The 18,512-nt window shown below is 40.0% G+C and overlaps 2 protein-coding genes across 4 annotated transcripts; one reads left to right on the top strand and one right to left on the bottom strand.

The window, feature by feature from the left end:
• The first annotated feature begins 210 nt into the window (after positions 1–210).
• On the top strand, positions 211–11,135 carry LOC134023323 (glucocorticoid-induced transcript 1 protein). 3 transcript variants are annotated; one of them, XM_062465342.1, is made up of 9 exons: positions 211–345; positions 491–876; positions 2,820–2,962; positions 5,157–5,246; positions 6,751–6,870; positions 7,461–7,592; positions 7,902–8,082; positions 8,789–8,909; positions 9,093–11,135. In XM_062465342.1, the coding sequence occupies exons 2-9, from the start codon at positions 534–536 to the stop codon at positions 9,445–9,447; spliced, it is 1,485 nt and encodes a 494-aa protein (XP_062321326.1). In that variant the 5' UTR covers positions 211–345; positions 491–533; the 3' UTR covers positions 9,448–11,135. The 3 variants fall into 3 exon arrangements, with proteins under 3 accessions (XP_062321326.1, XP_062321324.1, XP_062321325.1); XM_062465340.1 differs by having other exon boundaries at positions 6,748–6,870; XM_062465341.1 differs by having other exon boundaries at positions 226–345; positions 494–876; positions 6,748–6,870.
• Positions 11,127–16,719, bottom strand: ica1 (islet cell autoantigen 1). The gene is made up of 14 exons (XM_062465339.1): positions 16,593–16,719; positions 16,005–16,034; positions 15,725–15,896; positions 15,386–15,458; positions 15,063–15,186; positions 14,695–14,893; positions 14,313–14,438; positions 13,991–14,089; positions 13,796–13,911; positions 13,637–13,686; positions 13,493–13,555; positions 13,080–13,334; positions 12,441–12,527; positions 11,127–12,269 (listed from the first exon to the last, which is right to left on the bottom strand). The coding sequence occupies exons 2-14, from the start codon at positions 16,019–16,021 to the stop codon at positions 12,154–12,156; spliced, it is 1,497 nt and encodes a 498-aa protein (XP_062321323.1). The 5' UTR covers positions 16,022–16,034; positions 16,593–16,719; the 3' UTR covers positions 11,127–12,153.
• Positions 16,720–18,512: the final 1,793 nt, after the last annotated feature.

Genomic DNA, 18,512 nt, shown 5'->3' with positions numbered 1-18,512 from the left:
AACTTCACACATCTCTTCCAAGTGAAACTTCACAGTATATTCGTACTGTTATCGCGGATTATTGAAAAATACATCACTTGCTTGTGTTGTATAGACACCGGACAATGATTAGTAATGTTACTGTGCAATTTAGCTGTCCAACCACATGATCAGAACAAAAAATCGTAGCCCGCCTACGTGTATCAGCCAGTAGTCTTGCTGATAGAACTGTCAGACATTTACATTAGACATGAAGGAGGTAGGGAGAGTCGATGTTCAGGGTATCGTTTCAGTGTCAAAATAAGTTTTGAAGTTATATTCGGAGTTGTCGAGAAACACGGACTACATCGACATGATATTCGTCAGGTAAGTTCATGGCATCAGCAAAAGGCATTTCACACAGTCAGAGGCAGCTGTGTGCAATGAGCTCGAGCTCACAAGAAAAAATGTAAAGGAAGTTAGCGAGCTAGCTAAACTACATTTGTGGGTAATTGTTATTCTCTTTTTTCAGAAGCTGAAATACATTTTTCTAAAGTGATACAAATTCAATCAGAATGTCAACTCCCACCAACTCGCTTCAACAACAGTCGAGAGTTCGACGGAGCAATGAGGGATCATCCAGTGCACCCAACAGCTGCCGTTTGCACCCCATCCGTGCTATCGTGCCCTATCAACTCTTACGCGGGGGCCAGATCAGCCCGACACACTCGCAGTCCGTCTGCGTTAGAAGCAACAATGGACCAGTGAATATACGCAGCTCAAGTCCTCCTAGTCCGACACCGAATCCTGGTATAAATGGCACTGGGGAACCGAAGTTAACCACGAGACAGCGACTGTCCCCAGACAACCGCGGCTCATGTTCACCTGATCGGGGTCCACACTCACCTGTTTGCAGAGGTAACTGCTAGTCGTTTTATTTGTCGTTGCTATGTTTGCTTAACGATGTGCTGGTATTACATGATGTTTATGCATTAGTATGTCCCTAAGGATACTATGGTTTTCTTATCAAGTTATTTTGCTCATAGTCAACATGCAATTGAAACAGACTGGGTTGCTAGGAGAACAATAAAACAATGATTGATAGTTTGGGACACTAATCAGAAAACATAGGATATAGCTTGGTTGCATACCAGCAATAACTGAAGTAGGCATCAATCACAAGGACAGCGTTAGACACTGTCAAGACAGCTCATCAGGTGTCCCCTTGCACTCTCCAGCTGTTGCTTTTCTGGTGTGGGTGGGGGTGGCTGGGGAGTCACTCAAAAGAATACATGCTTACAGTTCTTAGAGGGCCCCACACTCAGAAAAGCAAAGGAACAGGTGTAACAGTCCCATGACAAAGTATCTCTACACACATCTGGAGCATATGGCAAGCCTGTGTGTGTTTGCTTGCACATGGACATGGCTTGCACAAGAAGATGAGTGTTACGATGTTATCATGTGTAGGCTATTGGCCGTTGGGCTATTCAGGTAAGAGATCAGCTTTTTCCATAGCCTTTTCATCAATATTATGTTCTAATCAGCATTGGCAGGCCTAATGCATTGGGATACGCACAAGAAAGTGTATCTGGATCGTGTCGGCTCGGATGTTGTTGATTAGGAGCACACAAATGCACATATTTGACTTTGGATGTGCATTGGTTCCAAAATGTAGGTAATGCATACCTTGGTTTGAACTGTACGTACAAAGATACCGTTGTGTGTGGAGAACACAGATGTATTTACTGTATCAAGTTGAATTGACATGCAACAAATGCATCCACAAGTACGGAAGACTCGCCTCTATTTCCATTGAAAGAGAGAATAGACATGGTTGATCCTTGCTCAGTCATCCTGTTGTTTTCCCATCACTCTTCCTCACCCATCTGAGTGTGATGGTGGTTAAAGGTTGTAAGGGTGAAGGCCATGGTAATGGGCAACATTCCACCACATGACCTCTAGGTTCACCATCATGACATCATCTTTACACCAAAGTAGGCCAACAAAGAGGCTCTCCATCCCTATCAAAGTGCCGGCTGTGCTGAAATGGCTTCACTCATTGTCACACCGACCAAACTGCAGAGTAAGAGTAAATTTGAAAACAATCATTTTGTAAACTGTAACCTGGCTAAATCTGTCAACTTTGTATACCGAAAGATAGAACTGGAAATTGTGAACTGAATCATGAAATGTTTAAAAATAGTTTTTGAATAACATACATTGGCTTGTAAATTCCAGCCTAGCAAGGTTAGTCTTATTTGGAGCCTAATCACCTTTAACATCTGTGACCACTCCCATTGCTCAACTTCCAGATGAATGTGCAATTATCCTATGATGCTAGCTACTTTGCTGTTGATGCCAGTGTTTGATTTCTTGTGTTGATAGATAATGTGTGTTAAATTGCTGTGTCTGATGCCTGTTTAAATGCTTTGTTTGAAAGTCGACTTCCGTCTTTCTTTAAAGCTAAACGTGTTGTTCATTTGCTCCATTGCTGACTATAAACTGCTGTTGCTACTAGTAAGTGAGCACTTAAAACTTGGTGTCACCTAAATTCTTGCTAAAGAGATTTGTCCAGGAACCTGTTGTAGGAACAGTCCAAATGACAACCAGAAATGGCCTCTAGCAAATAATTCTAGATTTACTTCAGGAAAGTTGTGTAAATGTTGTCTTATGATCAGGTATGCCCAGTCATTTTCGTTTTCATTACACTGAGGGCACTTGGGAAATAGTTTTAAAACAGCCTCTCACCCTAACTACCTTTATAAGGGGTGGGTTAGGTCAACATTTACCTTTTGCCTGTTTGTGTGTGTGTGTGTGTCTGACCCCTGTATAATAATCCCCCCTCCCCCATCCAACATTAGTTGAACGGTCCAAACTGCAGGTGCGCAGTTCCATCTGGCGGGCGTCTTCACTGGATGCTATCACCGGGCCGTACCTTACCGGCCAGTGGCCTCGCGATTCCCATGAACCCTATCCCTCCTGCATGAAAGACAAAGCCACACAGGTAACTGCGAACAGTCGTACAAAGTGTACACAGTTTTTTTACCAAGGGCTTTCATAAGTTTTCTTTTGGCCTTTACGTCTTGAATTCTGCATTGCACATGGTCATGTTTATTATGCAGGGAAGTTACGACACGTCAAAACCAAACAATCTCCCCAATTGAACTGACCGTTCAATACATTTTATTTGAGAGCACTTTGGTTTTCGAGGTGGTTGTGAATGAATATTGAATATGTATGATGATGGCAGAGCCACTGACCACATCTGCTCCCTCCACACCAACAGAAGCCTTTCATCAGGCTGAACAGGGACCGGGGATCCTCATTTACATGGGCTTCATCCCTTTAACCCTCCATTCACCACACATTTCAGTCTGCAAGTCCTACAAAGTAAAAACTAAACTAGTGTTCCAAACACAGTGGTGGACCAGACTCGACCACACTACAGAACAGCCCCCCACCTCACACACTCACACACAGACAAATACACGCGCACACAAATGTACTGTAAATTCTCAGTTCAGACTACTTTCTGTTAACATGGTTTTCCAAAGGCTTTTTAGAACACAAAAGAGACAAAATGTTCCCAGACTTTTATTGGGTAGCACACAAGTTCAAGTTGGCCTTTTTCTTTGAGCTGTAACGTAGCTGTGTATGGAGGTGAATATGTGTGCACCTGTCCCTCAGGCTGTGGTTCAGGCAAGGAATCCCACTGCTTACCACCTGGCCCTCATAGTGGCTGGCCCGCCTGCCTGTCTTTTGTGTGGGAATTGAGGAGCAGAGGGGCCATACATATGCTAATCAATGTTCCGGGATAGGTCTGTCTGCTCCAGGCCCTGTGGTTACAGAATACAGAGAATGTCTGTATTAAATCTACAGACACTCTGCAGGCTTCAGATTTGCTTAAGCTATTTTGTTTTCCCTGTTTAAAATAGTTTTACTTCAGGCAGTATTGAATAAAGTCATAATGAAATAATTCTGTTTGCAAGTAGATGAACATCAGTTACACAGTACAGATTAAACATTTCAGTTACAATGTGCCCGTTTGTTGTGCTATCACAAAACAGCTTGAAGAAATCGGTACACATATTTCTCAAATATATTATCTTCAGCACTTACATTTTTTAACATGTATGGGACATGCACAAGGTAAGACAATTATCTCACATAACCCAAATGGATTGTAGATATGTTCCCAGCTTTTCAAAACATGAGTAGCTGCCAAATGATAGCAGTGTGGTATTCTTCACTCTTCATGTGCATTAAAACAAACCAACTTGAATTCCATCTCATACGTGTTCAGCCACAGGCATTATTTCCTGTTGTTGAACCAAGCTGACTTGCACAAGGATGTTGTCTAGGAACCAGTTGAGAAAGGGTAGCTGTTGATAGCCGTTGAACTTAGCCTTTATCTCACTAGGTTATTATCAGGTATAACACCTGGCACAAAAGTCTACATAGCACAAAAGCTACGCCGGAAGTCAAAGCAGCAACATGATCAAATCATAGGACCTCCAAGGTAAACAAAAGTAGGAGTTCTTATGAACAGACAGTATTTCTTTAAAGTGAATATCCAGAGGATAAGGAGCCTACATCATTAAACTGCATTATTGTAGTATACTGACAGTTTCAGACTGACTGGTAGGTTTAAGAACTGGGAACATGCCCTAAACTTATGGCATCCATCTAGTATCTAACAGCTCACACCATTCTACAGACCGTGTTTGCCTCATTCACTGTGTAATAATATTATGTCAACCAGCACCCATAGAAATGTGGGGGTTTGTTTGAAGATAAATGTCACTGATTATATGCTAAATCAAGGGGATGTTTGTGGTTTCAACCATGCTTTTGAAACATTCTCAGTGTGTGTGTCTTGTTTGCATATATTTACATATTCTAACGGTTTCCTTATTTACATTAAGTCTGATAACCACATAGACAGCAGTGCCCTTTTATACCCTTTGTGGATAGATTACAAACTTTTTTCCTAATTGTTGACAGCAGCAGTAGGTTTATATTAGGTCTGTTCAGTGTTTCTAGTACTGTTGCAGAATTGCAGCTATGACCCACACAGGTCTTTGCTTTCATCCATATATGGCTTCTTATTTTACAAATGAAAGGAATGATGTGGATGTATATATTTATCCACAGAGGCTTGAATATAATGTGTGTGCATGTGCGCTTACGTGTTTCAGACGCCTGGTTGTTGGATTGAGGAGGGAGGAGAGCTGGGGAATCCACACCAGCGCTCAGCATCCTGGGGAAGTGCAGACCACCTTAAAGAAGTAGGTAACCAGTGTTACTAATGTGCTGAAAGCCTTCCCGTCTCAAGATCAAAATGAACAGGAGCAAAAGTGTAATGGTATCGCTCAGATGAAATGGATCAGAATAACTGCAGCAAGAGTTGGCCTATTTGTTTTTGTATAGCTCTTCTCTAGCCTATTTGTTATTGCATAGCTCATCTCTAGCCTATTTGTTTTTGTATAGCTCTTCTCTGGCCAGCCAGTTGTTACAGTATGTTTTTCGCAGGCCCTGTGGTTCAGCCATTGCTCGAAATGTGTTTTAATTGTCAGGATTTGAGGTCAGCCTAAATGTTATGCTTCTGAAGGTTGGTTTCCATTCATGTAGCCCAAAGTTAGTGGCCAACCAACACCCACATGCAGCTATTAGCTCTCCAGCTCCCCTGACCACAGTCTATATTTACCCTCTCTCTGCTTCTACCTTGCATCTCATTGTGGCTTGTTGTTTTGAGAGACAGTTCAGGAACTTGTCTTAAGGGTGTAACAGCCATATCATTCCCCCTTCAGCTTTGCCATGACACGAAAGTGGTGAGGATGAACTGTGATAACCTTATCTGCTTCATAAATGCCTTGCTCCTTATGCAAACCATACATACAATATTTTGTCTTTTTGTTTGGCAGTATTGCTCAAGTTTTATGCCTGTGACTAAATAGATTTTAGACTTCCTATTTTTATTGAATTGTTATACTTTGATGTACTAACCTAAGTGTTTCTCAAGAAAAAAGCCACGGCAATAAAACAAATAAGAATGTGTCAAAGTGCAGACAGTAGCAGAGTTCAGCAGGCAGTGGCCCAATGACACAGGGAAGGATGAACTTGTTTTAAGCCAGTAATTAAACCCAATAACTCCTTCCCTGAAGGGGACATTCGGGTACATGCTTTCGTTTTGCAATAGTTAGTCTTAAAATCCGTTTCATGTCATATTATTTTTCTTTGACTGTCTTGCACATTTTTATTCTGCATCTAATTGCAATAATTCACTGTATTTAACCCTAACCCCTGGTGTAGGCCCGTATAAATGTAATCAGGGTCATTACATTGCAGACATGTTGGGTAAACATCACTTTTGAAGAAGGTTATGGAGTTCACAATAAGCCTCTTCATTGCCTGGACAAATTGAATGCTGTACCATTCAAAACCTAGGGAATCTTGTTAGGGGAAGGACAATCTATAGAGACTAGAATACTTTATTTTCACTGTGTGCAGGATTACACAATAAGTATCTGTAACTGATTTAGTAGAAACACCTAAGGAGTTTATGCATGTAGACAGTCATAAAATGTTATATGTCTACAATAGCCAGTTTTAGCCTAAGTTACTTTGAGAAGAAGCCTTTCCTAATGTTTAAAGGAGAAACTCCACCATGTTATCATAGCGCAGAATGTACCGTAACAGGTTTTTAAATGAGTCTTCAGAAGTGTTCTTCAACCAACAGTTCGAAGTGTTCACCCGAGTAAAGCAGCCTGGCCTCTTCTGTTCAATCAGCAGATCGTGAAACTCAGACTGCAGCTGCAGCGCACCAAACAGTTCAGCAGGCAGGGCAAAGAGAAGGAGCAGAGCTCTCTGCAGCCACAGGGCCAGCAGCACTCCGCCACATGCCAGTCTCAGGTGAGTGTGTAAGCCTATCATGCCTGTTCCCAAGACTGTAGGACGATATAGAAACGCTCACTCTTATTACCGTACTCAATCTAAGCATTGTATTATGTTGTATAATTAAAAGTGACACTGTGTGGCGGATCGTGTCATGATGACATATGATACTGGATCGTTAGTACAAAAAACCTTATTCAAGACTTATTCCACACGTTCACAGTTTTACTACTATGGTAAAGAATAAGGATTTATTGCATTTATAGTCAGTTGGGGAGCCAATTGGAATGTACCTTGATTTACAGTAGTGGACATATACTGTGTTTTCTGGAGTGTTGTATTTGATTGAGTTAGTGTAGTTAATGAGTCTCTATTCCTGGTGTTGACTGAGGAGGAGGGAGGGAGAAAGAGACGTGTCTGGGCATGCCCAGTTATTCTTTAGTGTTTGTGGTTAAATTATATATAACTTTACAGCAAATGCGGATGTTAGCAAATATACATTGTATTGCTCGGAATACACTGAATGACAAGAGTGCGTTTTAGATTTAGAATTCAGACTTGACTTTAAAAAAAAAAAAAATTAAACCTTTACTTTGCATTCCGTCCAGGCCAAGGTGTTTCCAGTGGTCAACATGCCTGTGCCAAAGTCCCACATATTCAAAGTGCCTAGCAGCGTGGAGGGCATCAACCATGAGCTGGAGAATGTTTTTATCAGAGAGGACTGGAAGCAGGGAATACAGGTACACACTCACAGCAAATTGAATTTCTGAGAGGCAAAGAGAGCTATAAATTGTGTGATGTGGGGTAGTGAACCCAGTGAACCTGAAAATCTATATAGCTCACAACACCAGAGCAAACTGCAGTTGTGTGTATCAAGCATGGCCATCGGCAGTTATAGTTGAGTTCTTCCGTAGTTCAAAAGTGCATACGAGGATAGTATGAAGAACAAGACACTCTACTGTACCTGTGCATTGTCTGTATTATGTTACTGTCACTCCTTCCAAGATCCTTTCTCACCCTTTCTCCTTTTGGAACCTCTGACCTGTCAGGCTATGGATGTGTTGGACGGACGCCGGGCACCTTTTCCATCCCATCCTCGCGGGGACGTGCGGGACACGGACACCCAGGCCCCCTCCAGTGGGGGCTCCAGCCCCTTTCCTCAGCGCTGCACCCCGGACCCTCTCCATTTCTCTGATAGCAGCCCCTGCTCTGCAGAAGAGCCTGACAAAGGTGACATTTTTGTACACAGATTCATGGAGTATATGACGATCGTAATGTTTTTATAGTTCATGCTTTTTCTGCATAGTGCTTTGAGGTTGGCCGTGTCATTAAGATACAGTTCACAATTGATTCATACTTGACCTGTCATCAGATTAGCATTAGCTGTAGCATTGTTGGATTCCTGTGCATATTGTTGTCAAACAGAAATACTTTTTTAAGTCTGCAATCTTTTTTTAAATTAGTTGTATTTCTTGTTTATTCCAGTCGGGTTCACAGTGAATAGACACAGCTCATAGACACATACAGTACTGTAGATCCATCTCATTTCAGCTTGAAAAAGTGAACGGCCAATAGGATACCAAGAGAAGTTGCTTGAGGCAGATGGGTCACAAACTTCAGGAAGTCAATACATGCAAATGAAAAATATGTTTTCCCCAAGCATGACTGCTTTATTGTTTATTCGATCTGGCGTGATAAATGTATTACTGTTTTCACTGTACTGTACCAGTGAAATTGAAGGTTATGTATGTACAGTACCAGTACAAGTTTGGATACACCTTCCCATTCAATTGAATGGGACAATGTGTCCAAACCTTTGACTGGTACTGTATGTATGTATATATATATAAACAAACATAGCATTTGTAAAGCAGATCCCTAGATGTCATGCAAATGTGCTTGGTTTGTAAATGGAAGTTAAACATTCTATTTTCAGATAGTGGATGCAGTTCACCACTTCTCAAGTTTGCCACCTCCCCTAAACCTAACAACAGTTACATGTTCAAACGGGACCCTCCGGAGGGCTGCGAGAGAGTCAAAGTTTTTGACGAGATGGTGTAAGTCTTCTCTGTTCTTACGGCCTTTCCTCGCAGTTGCAAGGTTCAATGTATAGAACTGCTCTTAACCTTCTAGAGAACATCATGCTTGTGGTTACGTATCAGCGTGTAGCAAAAGTCAGTATCGTAATTGTTACGATTGTAATTTCTTAACTTATGTTTTCTTATTGTCCTTCCATGCAGGTCCTGCAAGTCAAAAGGCTTTCCCCTCTTCTCTTGTCCTGACAAAAACAAGGTGAACTTCATCCCCAGGGGCTCAGCCTTCTGCCCGGTCAAACTCCTCTGCTCCTCCTTCTTCTCCTCCTCCTCCACACCAGGTGGCAGTGACAGCGCCGTGCCCAAGGTGACCAGCACCGCCCTGCCTCCTCAGCTCTCTTCAGCCCACTCAGTTCTCTCCTCCATAACCTCTGACACAGGCATCAATACGGACAACAGCACCGACAGTCCTGATACAGACCCTAGCTCTACTAATACCACCACAATCACAGATATTATCAAAAGCCATGATGGCTCGCCACACTTCCTTCTCACCAGCTAGTTTTCAGGTGTGGCAAAGCATCATAGCATAGCTTTTACCTTGTTTCCTGACAAAAAAAGTATTTCCTGGTTCAATTATAACTCTTTCATTTGCCTTGTAACAGCTAGAAAACAGTTTTCTCCATCACTAATTTAGCCTTCTATTCTAGCATTCACTATTCTTAGAAAATTTGAGATCTGACTGTTATAAATGTATTGTCAGTTCTATCAAAATAAAGAAAATCCAAAAATGTTATAAAAGGAAATAAAGATGGTGTAAGGGGAACACATATTCATAGAATTGTTATCTATTCAGATTATTTAGCTGTCCAGTAATACAAAATACTATTTATAATTTGGGTAAGCTTCTTAAGAATATCATATATGTTTATATTGCAAAAATCTATGGGGAAGTACTTAATTTCCAGCAAAACATTCCACATTTCCCCATTTGTTTAATCAAATAATTGCGTTGTGCTAGTGTAATGGGAAAAAGTTAGCAACCTCTCACACCAGATAAGTCTTATTTAAGGTCTAAAAAGATAGATGTGGAAATAACCAAACAGCCAGTTACAAAGCAGTGTCCCTACATAGTTTTACCCCTAGTGCCACCTTTCTTTTTGCATGTAGATGTTTTCATCCCTCTGCCTTACTCATGATTTGAGTTATCCCAACACCGTATAGAAATTGTACAAATCTTACCTTGAGGTAAGCACCCATTTGGGATACAAGATATAATTGTAGGAAAGGTAGAAAGAGGTCCACAAATAGGAAAAGCATCTGACTGCAACAGGCTACACACAGCCTCACTTCAGGTCCCTCAGAAGAATTTACTCAGGTCATTTTAGGACTCACAAGGTCACACAAGGACTACATTGACCATCTCTTTAATTTATGGGAGTGCTCCAAAGCGTTTTTTTTTATCTCTGCAGGCAATTTCTGACACCAAATCTAGGCCTATGTAGGGCCATGGATACATATGTCCAGTCCTACAACAAAAAAAACTTCTCTGTAACATTAGCTTCCCCTTGCAACTAGTTTCAACTAGTTTACCAATTATATCCTTACAGTGCCACAGATCCAAAACAGGCAGTTGTATTACGTTCTGTTAAGTTGTGTTACTAAAACAGAGCATGAAACATACAGTAAATTGCCATTATTATATAGATCAGTTAGGATTTTTGGTACACAACTGATGTTGTGTTTTTGGGTCAAATCACTTAATTGCAGAGATTGAAATCGAATCAATTATTGATAATAAGAATGTATTCATTTATTCAATTAATAAACCTACACTAATACACATTGTCTATCACTGAACAGGAGGATCCAGGCAACTGTGTGTAAAGTATGTGCTTAATGAAATTGTATTTTGAAGTATGTACAAATACAATGTACAAACCTTTTGACAATATGATTTTGACAATATGATGAATTATGTCATATAGCCATGTTCATTCGTACAATTTCTGGTATACTTTAAAGTAATTGCAAATATAACACACACAGAAAACAATATGCAAAATTCCTCTCAGACCTAGTTGGATCTTCCTATTGTTAATTTCACAGCTACATGATACATTGGAATCATACTAACCATTGTGAAGCAGAGTTCAGCAAAGTTTGCCAAGTTTGGAACTAATATTTCATTTCACATGTGTATTTAATGTTTTGTAAGTAGACTTTTTTTCAATAAAATTGACAAAAATACCACTTTGTGTTCATACTTTTTAAGGCTGGGCAGGGCAGTTATATTAAGTATAATTATTAAAGGCTTTATTCTTTTTATTTACAATATAATCATATAATTAATGATATACCTATGATATAAGGTAACTAAAGCATAATATGTTTGAGTCTGAGGCACATCATTTACCCAAATAAAAATACAATTGTTTACATCTTGCAAGCATCAAAATGTAATTCCTTGTATTTCCTCACAATATTTATTATAATTGGTAAATGCTAAAGGGGTAGTTAGAATATCTAATGTTTGTTTTAAGGCATACAGTACTTGGATTGGTAGAATTGTAGTTATGCAGAATTCTGTTTTAATTTCATTCAACAGTGATTGCCCAAAAGGGTACACTTTACTCTCATTGTGAACATGAAGTAGAGAAAAAGTCCAAAAATATACGTTTTACACTGATTTGGTTAAGCAGGCAATGCAACAGCTCTTCTACCTGTAGGTGCAGTGGTATATGTGTGGCTGTCTTTTAACTTTTATCCTCAACTCCGTTAGACTTGTTTACATAATGAACAAGCCAGATCACTTTCAATAATCCAATGTTGACTCTGTCCTTGAAATAATTTTACAATCGTACGAAGAAAAAAAACATGAAACATGCAGCTATTGTTAGATGGATTTTTAGGCACAAACTGACATGTTAACCCCATGCTTGTGTAATATATTCTGAATATCTTCTATTGTGGAAGTTGAAGTATAGTTAGGGTTTTCAACAATGTTTACCATACAAAAATATTGATGAATCATAATGCTTAGAATTTAAAGTAGAACTTAATGCAGAGCATACAGTACTTTGGTTGTTAAAACATCTTGAACAACATTCACCTAAACTGTCAAATTCAAATACACAAGAATCGCCTCATACTCTGTTTCGCTATAAACTGGTCCGGGGTAACCATGGTTTAGAGAAATGACCCCAAAACGTTTGCTGACCATAAAAGATAACCATGTCTTTGTGCAATAATATTGTCGAGAATGCATCTATGCGTTGTGAAGTTTGTGATCTTTCCGACCCACAGCATCAGGGTTTGATAGAGGGTCAAGATCAGCAAACAGATTGAACCAGGCTGAAAGGTTTTGAGATGTCTCTGGTGTCTCTGTAAGATAGAAATGGAGAAAAGCCACGGTCAGACATTGAAGAAATACCTTAATTTAACTTTTCATGGAAAAGCAATATACAAAAGCGGGGGCATTTGGCTGGACATATTTTTTATGAGCTAGACCCTTTTCTTTCAAATAGTTTCATATGTTTTCCTCGTTTGGCACACCTCTCACTGCTGGCCTGCAGGGGTGCTGATTGGCTCCAGATTGCTCTGTTGCCTGGACGACAGGCTGTGGTATGCTCATGGCCCATTCTGAAATGGAGATGCAGATTTAGATTTGAGGGTACACTCATAACACAACAAAGCATGTTCTGTGACAAGACATTTAACCTTAATTATATTTAAAAAGTGTTATCATAAAGAAGAACTATTGCAAAAAATCTTTTTTTTTTTTACCCATGTCCTCTCCAGCAACCTACAATATATCTTATTTTAAAATTGTTGTAAAGCATCTGCGCAACATTCATGGCCTCCTGATGAATAAGATGTTTTATAAGATGAGGTATTGGTAGTCTTTGCTCAGGGCAAAATTTCAATGGAAAAGGTTATTTGTTCAAATAAAAAAACATGCTGAAGCTTATCACTTAGCATTCTTGAGCCTATTTTTCGAATGTCAAATTGATTCATGGGCAGGTCACAGCAACATTGCAATAGAACTGCTACCTGAGTTGCAAGGGATGTAGGTCCTCCATCATTTTCTTTATACCAGACACAATCTGGTTGAACCATCATTTTACACACTATTCCTCACATTGTACCACTGTCACACACAGAGACACACAATATCATAACACAACCTCTGACCTGAGATGCTCGACTGGAGGTTGTTCATATTCTGGTCCAGGAGATGGGATGGGAGGAAGAAGGAGTCATCATCTTCCTGCTGAGATTCTGCTGGTCTACTTCCCTCTGACATCCAACCCTCTCCAAACACCTCACTCCACTCCCGCGAGAATTCACCCTCATCCAATGATGTGCTGCCCAGGATCTCATTCAGCAAGGCCATGCTTTCCCTTTCTCCCTCATGCTCCTGATATGTTGAGAGTAGATCCTCAGATCCTAGAATCAGTCGATACATTATTGAAAAAACATGGTCCCCACTTCTATTTAAAATTACATTATGGATATTAATAGACTCAAAGTGAAAGTATAGTTGCTTTGTACTGCATTTCTTTGGTCTTTACTCAAAAAATGACAATAAAGTTGATTAAAATCACCTGGAATTTGTCTTCTTAAATCCATGTCTTCAAAGAATTTGCCAGAAACTGCTTTGCTTTGAGCTGCAAATGAAACCGTTTTTGTAAAAAAAAAAAACACATCATAATCAGCTACTACTGTGTTGTGTGAAGGACATCTTTTACCTTCTTCGATGGACTCTTCATTGGGGTTTTCACTTTCGATTGAGATGAGCCTATGGACACAGTACATGACGAAAACATGTAACTAACAACTTTTCTGTTCTTCCAAACAAGCACTGTATGTTCTTACATGTTTGAAATAGTGTCAATATTTGCACTCACTGGCCATCTGCAGTCTGGAGAGGTTCCTCTCCAGCCCGAGTCTTTGCTTTAACTCTCTTCTTCCCCTTTTTCTTGGATCCCTGAGCTGACAGTTTGTCCATGGGGTCTTGAAGATTCTATCAAAACAAGCAAGAGCAACAAACTGTATACTGACTTCTGATACTATGATACATCTTCACTGAAGGCCATCCTCACCTTGAGCGTAGAGAATGCATAATGCTGACAACCCTTAAAGCTCTCGTGAATGGCGGCCATAGTGTGAGACGTCTTCTCCCAGAAGTGCAACAGAGTCGTCTGGAATTATTATAATAAAAAAAAACACCTTTTGAAAACACACATTCAAAAATGTTCCAAACACAAACAGGGTCATTACCAATGTGTAAAAAGCTATTTTTTGTATGAACATGGCAAAATGTATGGGACAAGTATGGAGCCCTCCCCAGTGTTATTATAAAAAAGCTGAAATAAATAAATGCACTTGGTGTGTGAATCATATGTTCATATGTTTGTGCTGTACCTGGTATATGGTTAGAACATGGGAGAGCAGATTGCAACGACTCGCTCCTAACAAGTCAACTTTCTGGCAGACATCATTCTTCAGTTTGTCAAAGCTTGTTTTAGTCGTGCGTACTTGCGTTTGAACCTGTGATGAAGAAAGTATAAGATATGTTTGCCACTGAAATCACATAAAACCCAATATGATATACTATGTAGGTCAGTATATGTATACATAGTTACACCAGAGTGTAACCAATACAAAACAATAGGTTTGCCGATGAAGTTAATAAAACCTTTATTGTGTATATTATGCCCTCTAGTGTGACTAGTGTGTAACAGACTCAACAATTTACAATTCAACCATGCTTTTTGGGGGATTTTACGGAGTGCTATTTACGGACCTTGCGGAATTTCTCCATCTGTGTGTGTGTGTCAGGATCAAGTTCCTGAGACACATCTTTCATCCAGAGTAGAGCTCCGCGGTATTCTGTTCTAGACTGCTCCATCCGGTTCACCGTCAGCCATGTGTCAGAGATGGCCCGGTAACGGAAGGTCTCTACCTCCTGGTAGAGCCGACACAACGGCTTCCGCAGAGCCAGCCTAGGGACAACCAGACCACATACTGCTCACTGCTAAAACAGAACACTACATAGCTGTCAGCGTTGTCTTATCCCATTTACTGCTACAGCATATCTTTGTAAAACAGCACTCTGACACAAAAAAAATCCAGTTCCTCTGTGCATCATGAGACAACTTTACAATATTATACCTCTGTTGGGAGGAAAAGCAGAGGGCTTTCCCGGTGGCTTGCATGATCTTGCCTGCCCTGGTCTTGTTCTCTGAGCCCTGGGAGCGAAGGAAGCGGCCCAGCTCATTCTCCTCCTGAGACAGAACTGCAGATATATGGGAACATGTAGTACAGATTGTGATTCTGCGTCCATGATGGAAATGGCAAGCAGAATGTGTGTCTAACACAGCTTTTGTGAGGTGGGGTTTTAACACCAACTCAACATGGGAAGAAATGAGAAGATATGATCATTTTTGAGCAAATGTGAGTTCTGCCCCATGTGCATGTGGCTAAAGAAAACTCACAGCATATTCTTCTCTGATACTGCTCGATTACCTTCAGCAGCTCCATACATGTTCTCTGGATAGAGTGGAACACCTACAGACACATTCACATATCACAAATCTCAATGTACTCATCGTCATCCTACTGTATCAGCAGAGGGTTGGCGTGGTGATGATAGGCTTGAATAGTTTTAGCTTATTTTTTGATACCACTGTACATCTTACATCCACAGCAAAGTGTCCAATACAACATGACTACACAGTTCATGTAGCAGGATGGGCAGATCATCAAGTGAGAGGACAATAGGACATCCAGGAATTCCAGATGTTATACTGTATGTAGTTCTCTGAACCTCTCACCTCCAGTTTGGCGTCCAAGTCTGCGTCTGATGCCACCACATGTTCATCCTCTTTCTTTCCAGTGACCTTGATGAGCGCCTGCTTGGTTTTCCAGTACCTCTTCTGAAACTTGTTCACGACAGACGAGTCCTGGCTTTGGATAAAGCGGTCAAAGTATTCCCTGGAGTAGCCACTGCAGAAATACAGGAGAACGTCATATTACAACTGTGTTAGCTGTTTATGTCAATTAACACAATTAAATGAGGCTGTAAATAACTTGTTAACATTTTTGTATACTCACTAATTGCCTCCCTCCATTTTTCAAGGTTACCTGAAACACATGAAGATATGATGACAAAAGGTGTGTACACATTTACCTGACATCTCAGGTTACATGCCTGGGTATAGAGCCTATGTGTTTCACCTGCCCAGCATTAAACATTAACCAAAAGGGCTGCTAGCAGACGAGCACGCCATCTGTTCAGCCCCAATTTCAGTTTGATTTATCTATAAAACATGTTTTCAGCAGTTCAATCAAATATAGCTATTAATCGAAATTGTCTCATTATTAATAGTGCACTGTTATTTCTAAATTATGGACGGATAGACACATAGATTTCCCAGCAATGCTCTCAGATTGAATGAGAGGCCTGCTTGGGCGCTCCTCGCATCATAGGCTACCTGACGATAACAGACGGATAGCCTGGATTTTGGCAAATGTATTATGTTTTGTGTCTATGAATAATTGCAATGTCCAACCGCACAAGAACAAATAGCCTACGAAGGCTTCAAAACACAATCGTATGGAAACAAGACGGTGCCCTCTCGGCTTCTTGATATTTGTATAACTGAAAATATTCATCAATAAACATGTACTTAATATACATACCTTATTGTGTCGATGGAATACCATTTATATATTTGAATCCCCTCCAAACCGTCGGCTGTGTGTAATGATACAGCTGCGTCTCTTTTCAATCCTTGCGCAGAAAACTGGGTGACGTCATTATCTTTTACCCACTCTCCCATTTTTAAGTGAGCAAGGGCGGTGTGGCACACGGTGATGAAATACATGTATCCTATGTGGTATTTGTAAATATTACCAGAGATGGGAAGTAACAAAGTACAAATGCTTCATTATTGTACTTCAGTAGATTTTTTTTCTGGTGGAAGTCAGGTGGCTGAACAGTGAGGGTATTGGGCTAGTAAACTGAAGGTTGCCAGTTCGATTACCGGCCGTGCCAAATGACGTGTTGTCCTTGGGCAAGGCACATCACCCTACTTGCCTCGGGGGAATGTCCCTGTACTTACTGTAAGTCGCTCTGGATAAGAGCGTCTGCTAAATGATATCAGTACTTTACTTCACTAGTAATTTATCTGACAACTTTCACTTTAACTTAACTTTTTAACACAAATATCTGTACTTACATTTTCAAACCTAATTACTCCTTTTTTTCTGTATTTTGTGGCATGAGCGTGACACTAAAAAAGGTAATGGCTTCTTTTTACTAATATGTCAAAATCCATGCTTGTTTACTTTAACATGAGTGTAGTCAGTACTTCAACTTTTACCTGAGTCTTTTCAAACGTGAGTATCTGTACTTCTACTTGAGTGTTTTTGTTGTTGTACTTTTGCCATCTCTGTATTACGATAGTTGTAGTTTGAGCTGCTAATAGTTTTAAAACATAATACATGAGGAGATGATAGTCAGGTTTAGAATTATTCACTATAAAACAGGACTGCATGGCAAAAGTACACTGAACCAGCAGTTCACTGCAAAACACTGCTGTAAAACATGTGGCCATAGGATGGCAGCACAACTTCAGGTAGGTATACTCATCACATCATGTCCATACACTGTAGGACCCACACTACCACTTAAACAAGATTATGCTTCTGTGGCAGAAGTCTATTAAATTGTGATAGAAATTGTTTCCATTCATCCTAGCTTGAGGGAATTCCTTATACCAACGGTGAATATTGATCAAATTGATTCACGATCATAAACATTGTGTTTACTCAATTTAAGATTTCTCCAGCAATGTGACATGTGACAACAATGATTGATGATATACACAGATACAATGCATGTTTTATAAAGGATTGCGTTTTCTTATACTGTCTTGTTATAAAGGCTATTGGAACACAGATGCTTTCCACACAACATTACAACCAAAATAGTTGCATCGCTTCTGCACCACAAGTCTAGAATCGACCGAGGCAGTTGCAAACGGGACTTGGCAACATCCTAAACCCTCAACCTCTGACCTCACCAATGGTTGGTAGCCTCTTATCTTTGTACTTTATCTCCACTGATTCCCAGTACATACTGCTTTCCTCCGGCATATCTAGTCCACATAATGCACTTCCAAATCTTATCTCCAAGACCTAAATGTTATCAAAGCCATTGGTCTACTTAAACTTGACAAGATAAACTAAATGGCCGAAAGCTTTTTTTTTCTGAGATCGAATTTAATTAGGAGAGGACTTAGCAGTAAGGTTATGAATTCTTAAGTGATCTCTATCACACCGGAGACTTCCTGATTGATTTAGTCTTTAACAGATGACATACAACTACCCTTGCTTTTGTTACAGCTATTCTGAGCCCTGATCGCTTTACAGCCCAGTGGCGATTTTAGACCCTGTTTAGGGGTGCTCAACCCTAAATTTCATTTCAGCACCCCTAAAAATAATAATAATAAAAAGATATTTATATATTATTGTTTATTATAATTTGATGCTGGTAGAAAGGGACTTTCCTTAGTTGTTTCATTCATTCAATATTTTGCATAATAATACATAAATGTA

The sequence above is a fragment of the Osmerus eperlanus genome, chromosome 7 (assembly GCF_963692335.1).
Source record: "Osmerus eperlanus chromosome 7, fOsmEpe2.1, whole genome shotgun sequence".
NCBI classification, from domain to species: domain Eukaryota; kingdom Metazoa; phylum Chordata; class Actinopteri; order Osmeriformes; family Osmeridae; genus Osmerus; species Osmerus eperlanus.
This window is presented reverse-complemented; position numbering and strand designations above follow the sequence as displayed.

Bases quoted from the DNA above. Each gene is read 5' to 3' on its own strand.
- LOC134023323 (XM_062465340.1), top strand. From the start codon at position 534: ATGTCAACTCCCACCAACTCGCTTCAACAACAGTCGAGAGTTCGACGG. The intron at 5,247-6,747 runs GTAGGTAACCAG...CTGTTCAATCAG, and splicing joins GTGCAGACCACCTTAAAGAA to CAGATCGTGAAACTCAGACT. The intron at 8,083-8,788 runs GTGACATTTTTG...TTCTATTTTCAG, and splicing joins TGCAGAAGAGCCTGACAAAG to ATAGTGGATGCAGTTCACCA.
- ica1 (XM_062465339.1), bottom strand. The intron at 15,459-15,724 runs GTGAGAGGTTCA...ATGTGTCTGTAG, and splicing joins ACTTGGACGCCAAACTGGAG to GTGTTCCACTCTATCCAGAG. The intron at 13,687-13,795 runs GTGAGTGCAAAT...CTGTGTCCATAG, and splicing joins CTCCAGACTGCAGATGGCCA to GCTCATCTCAATCGAAAGTG.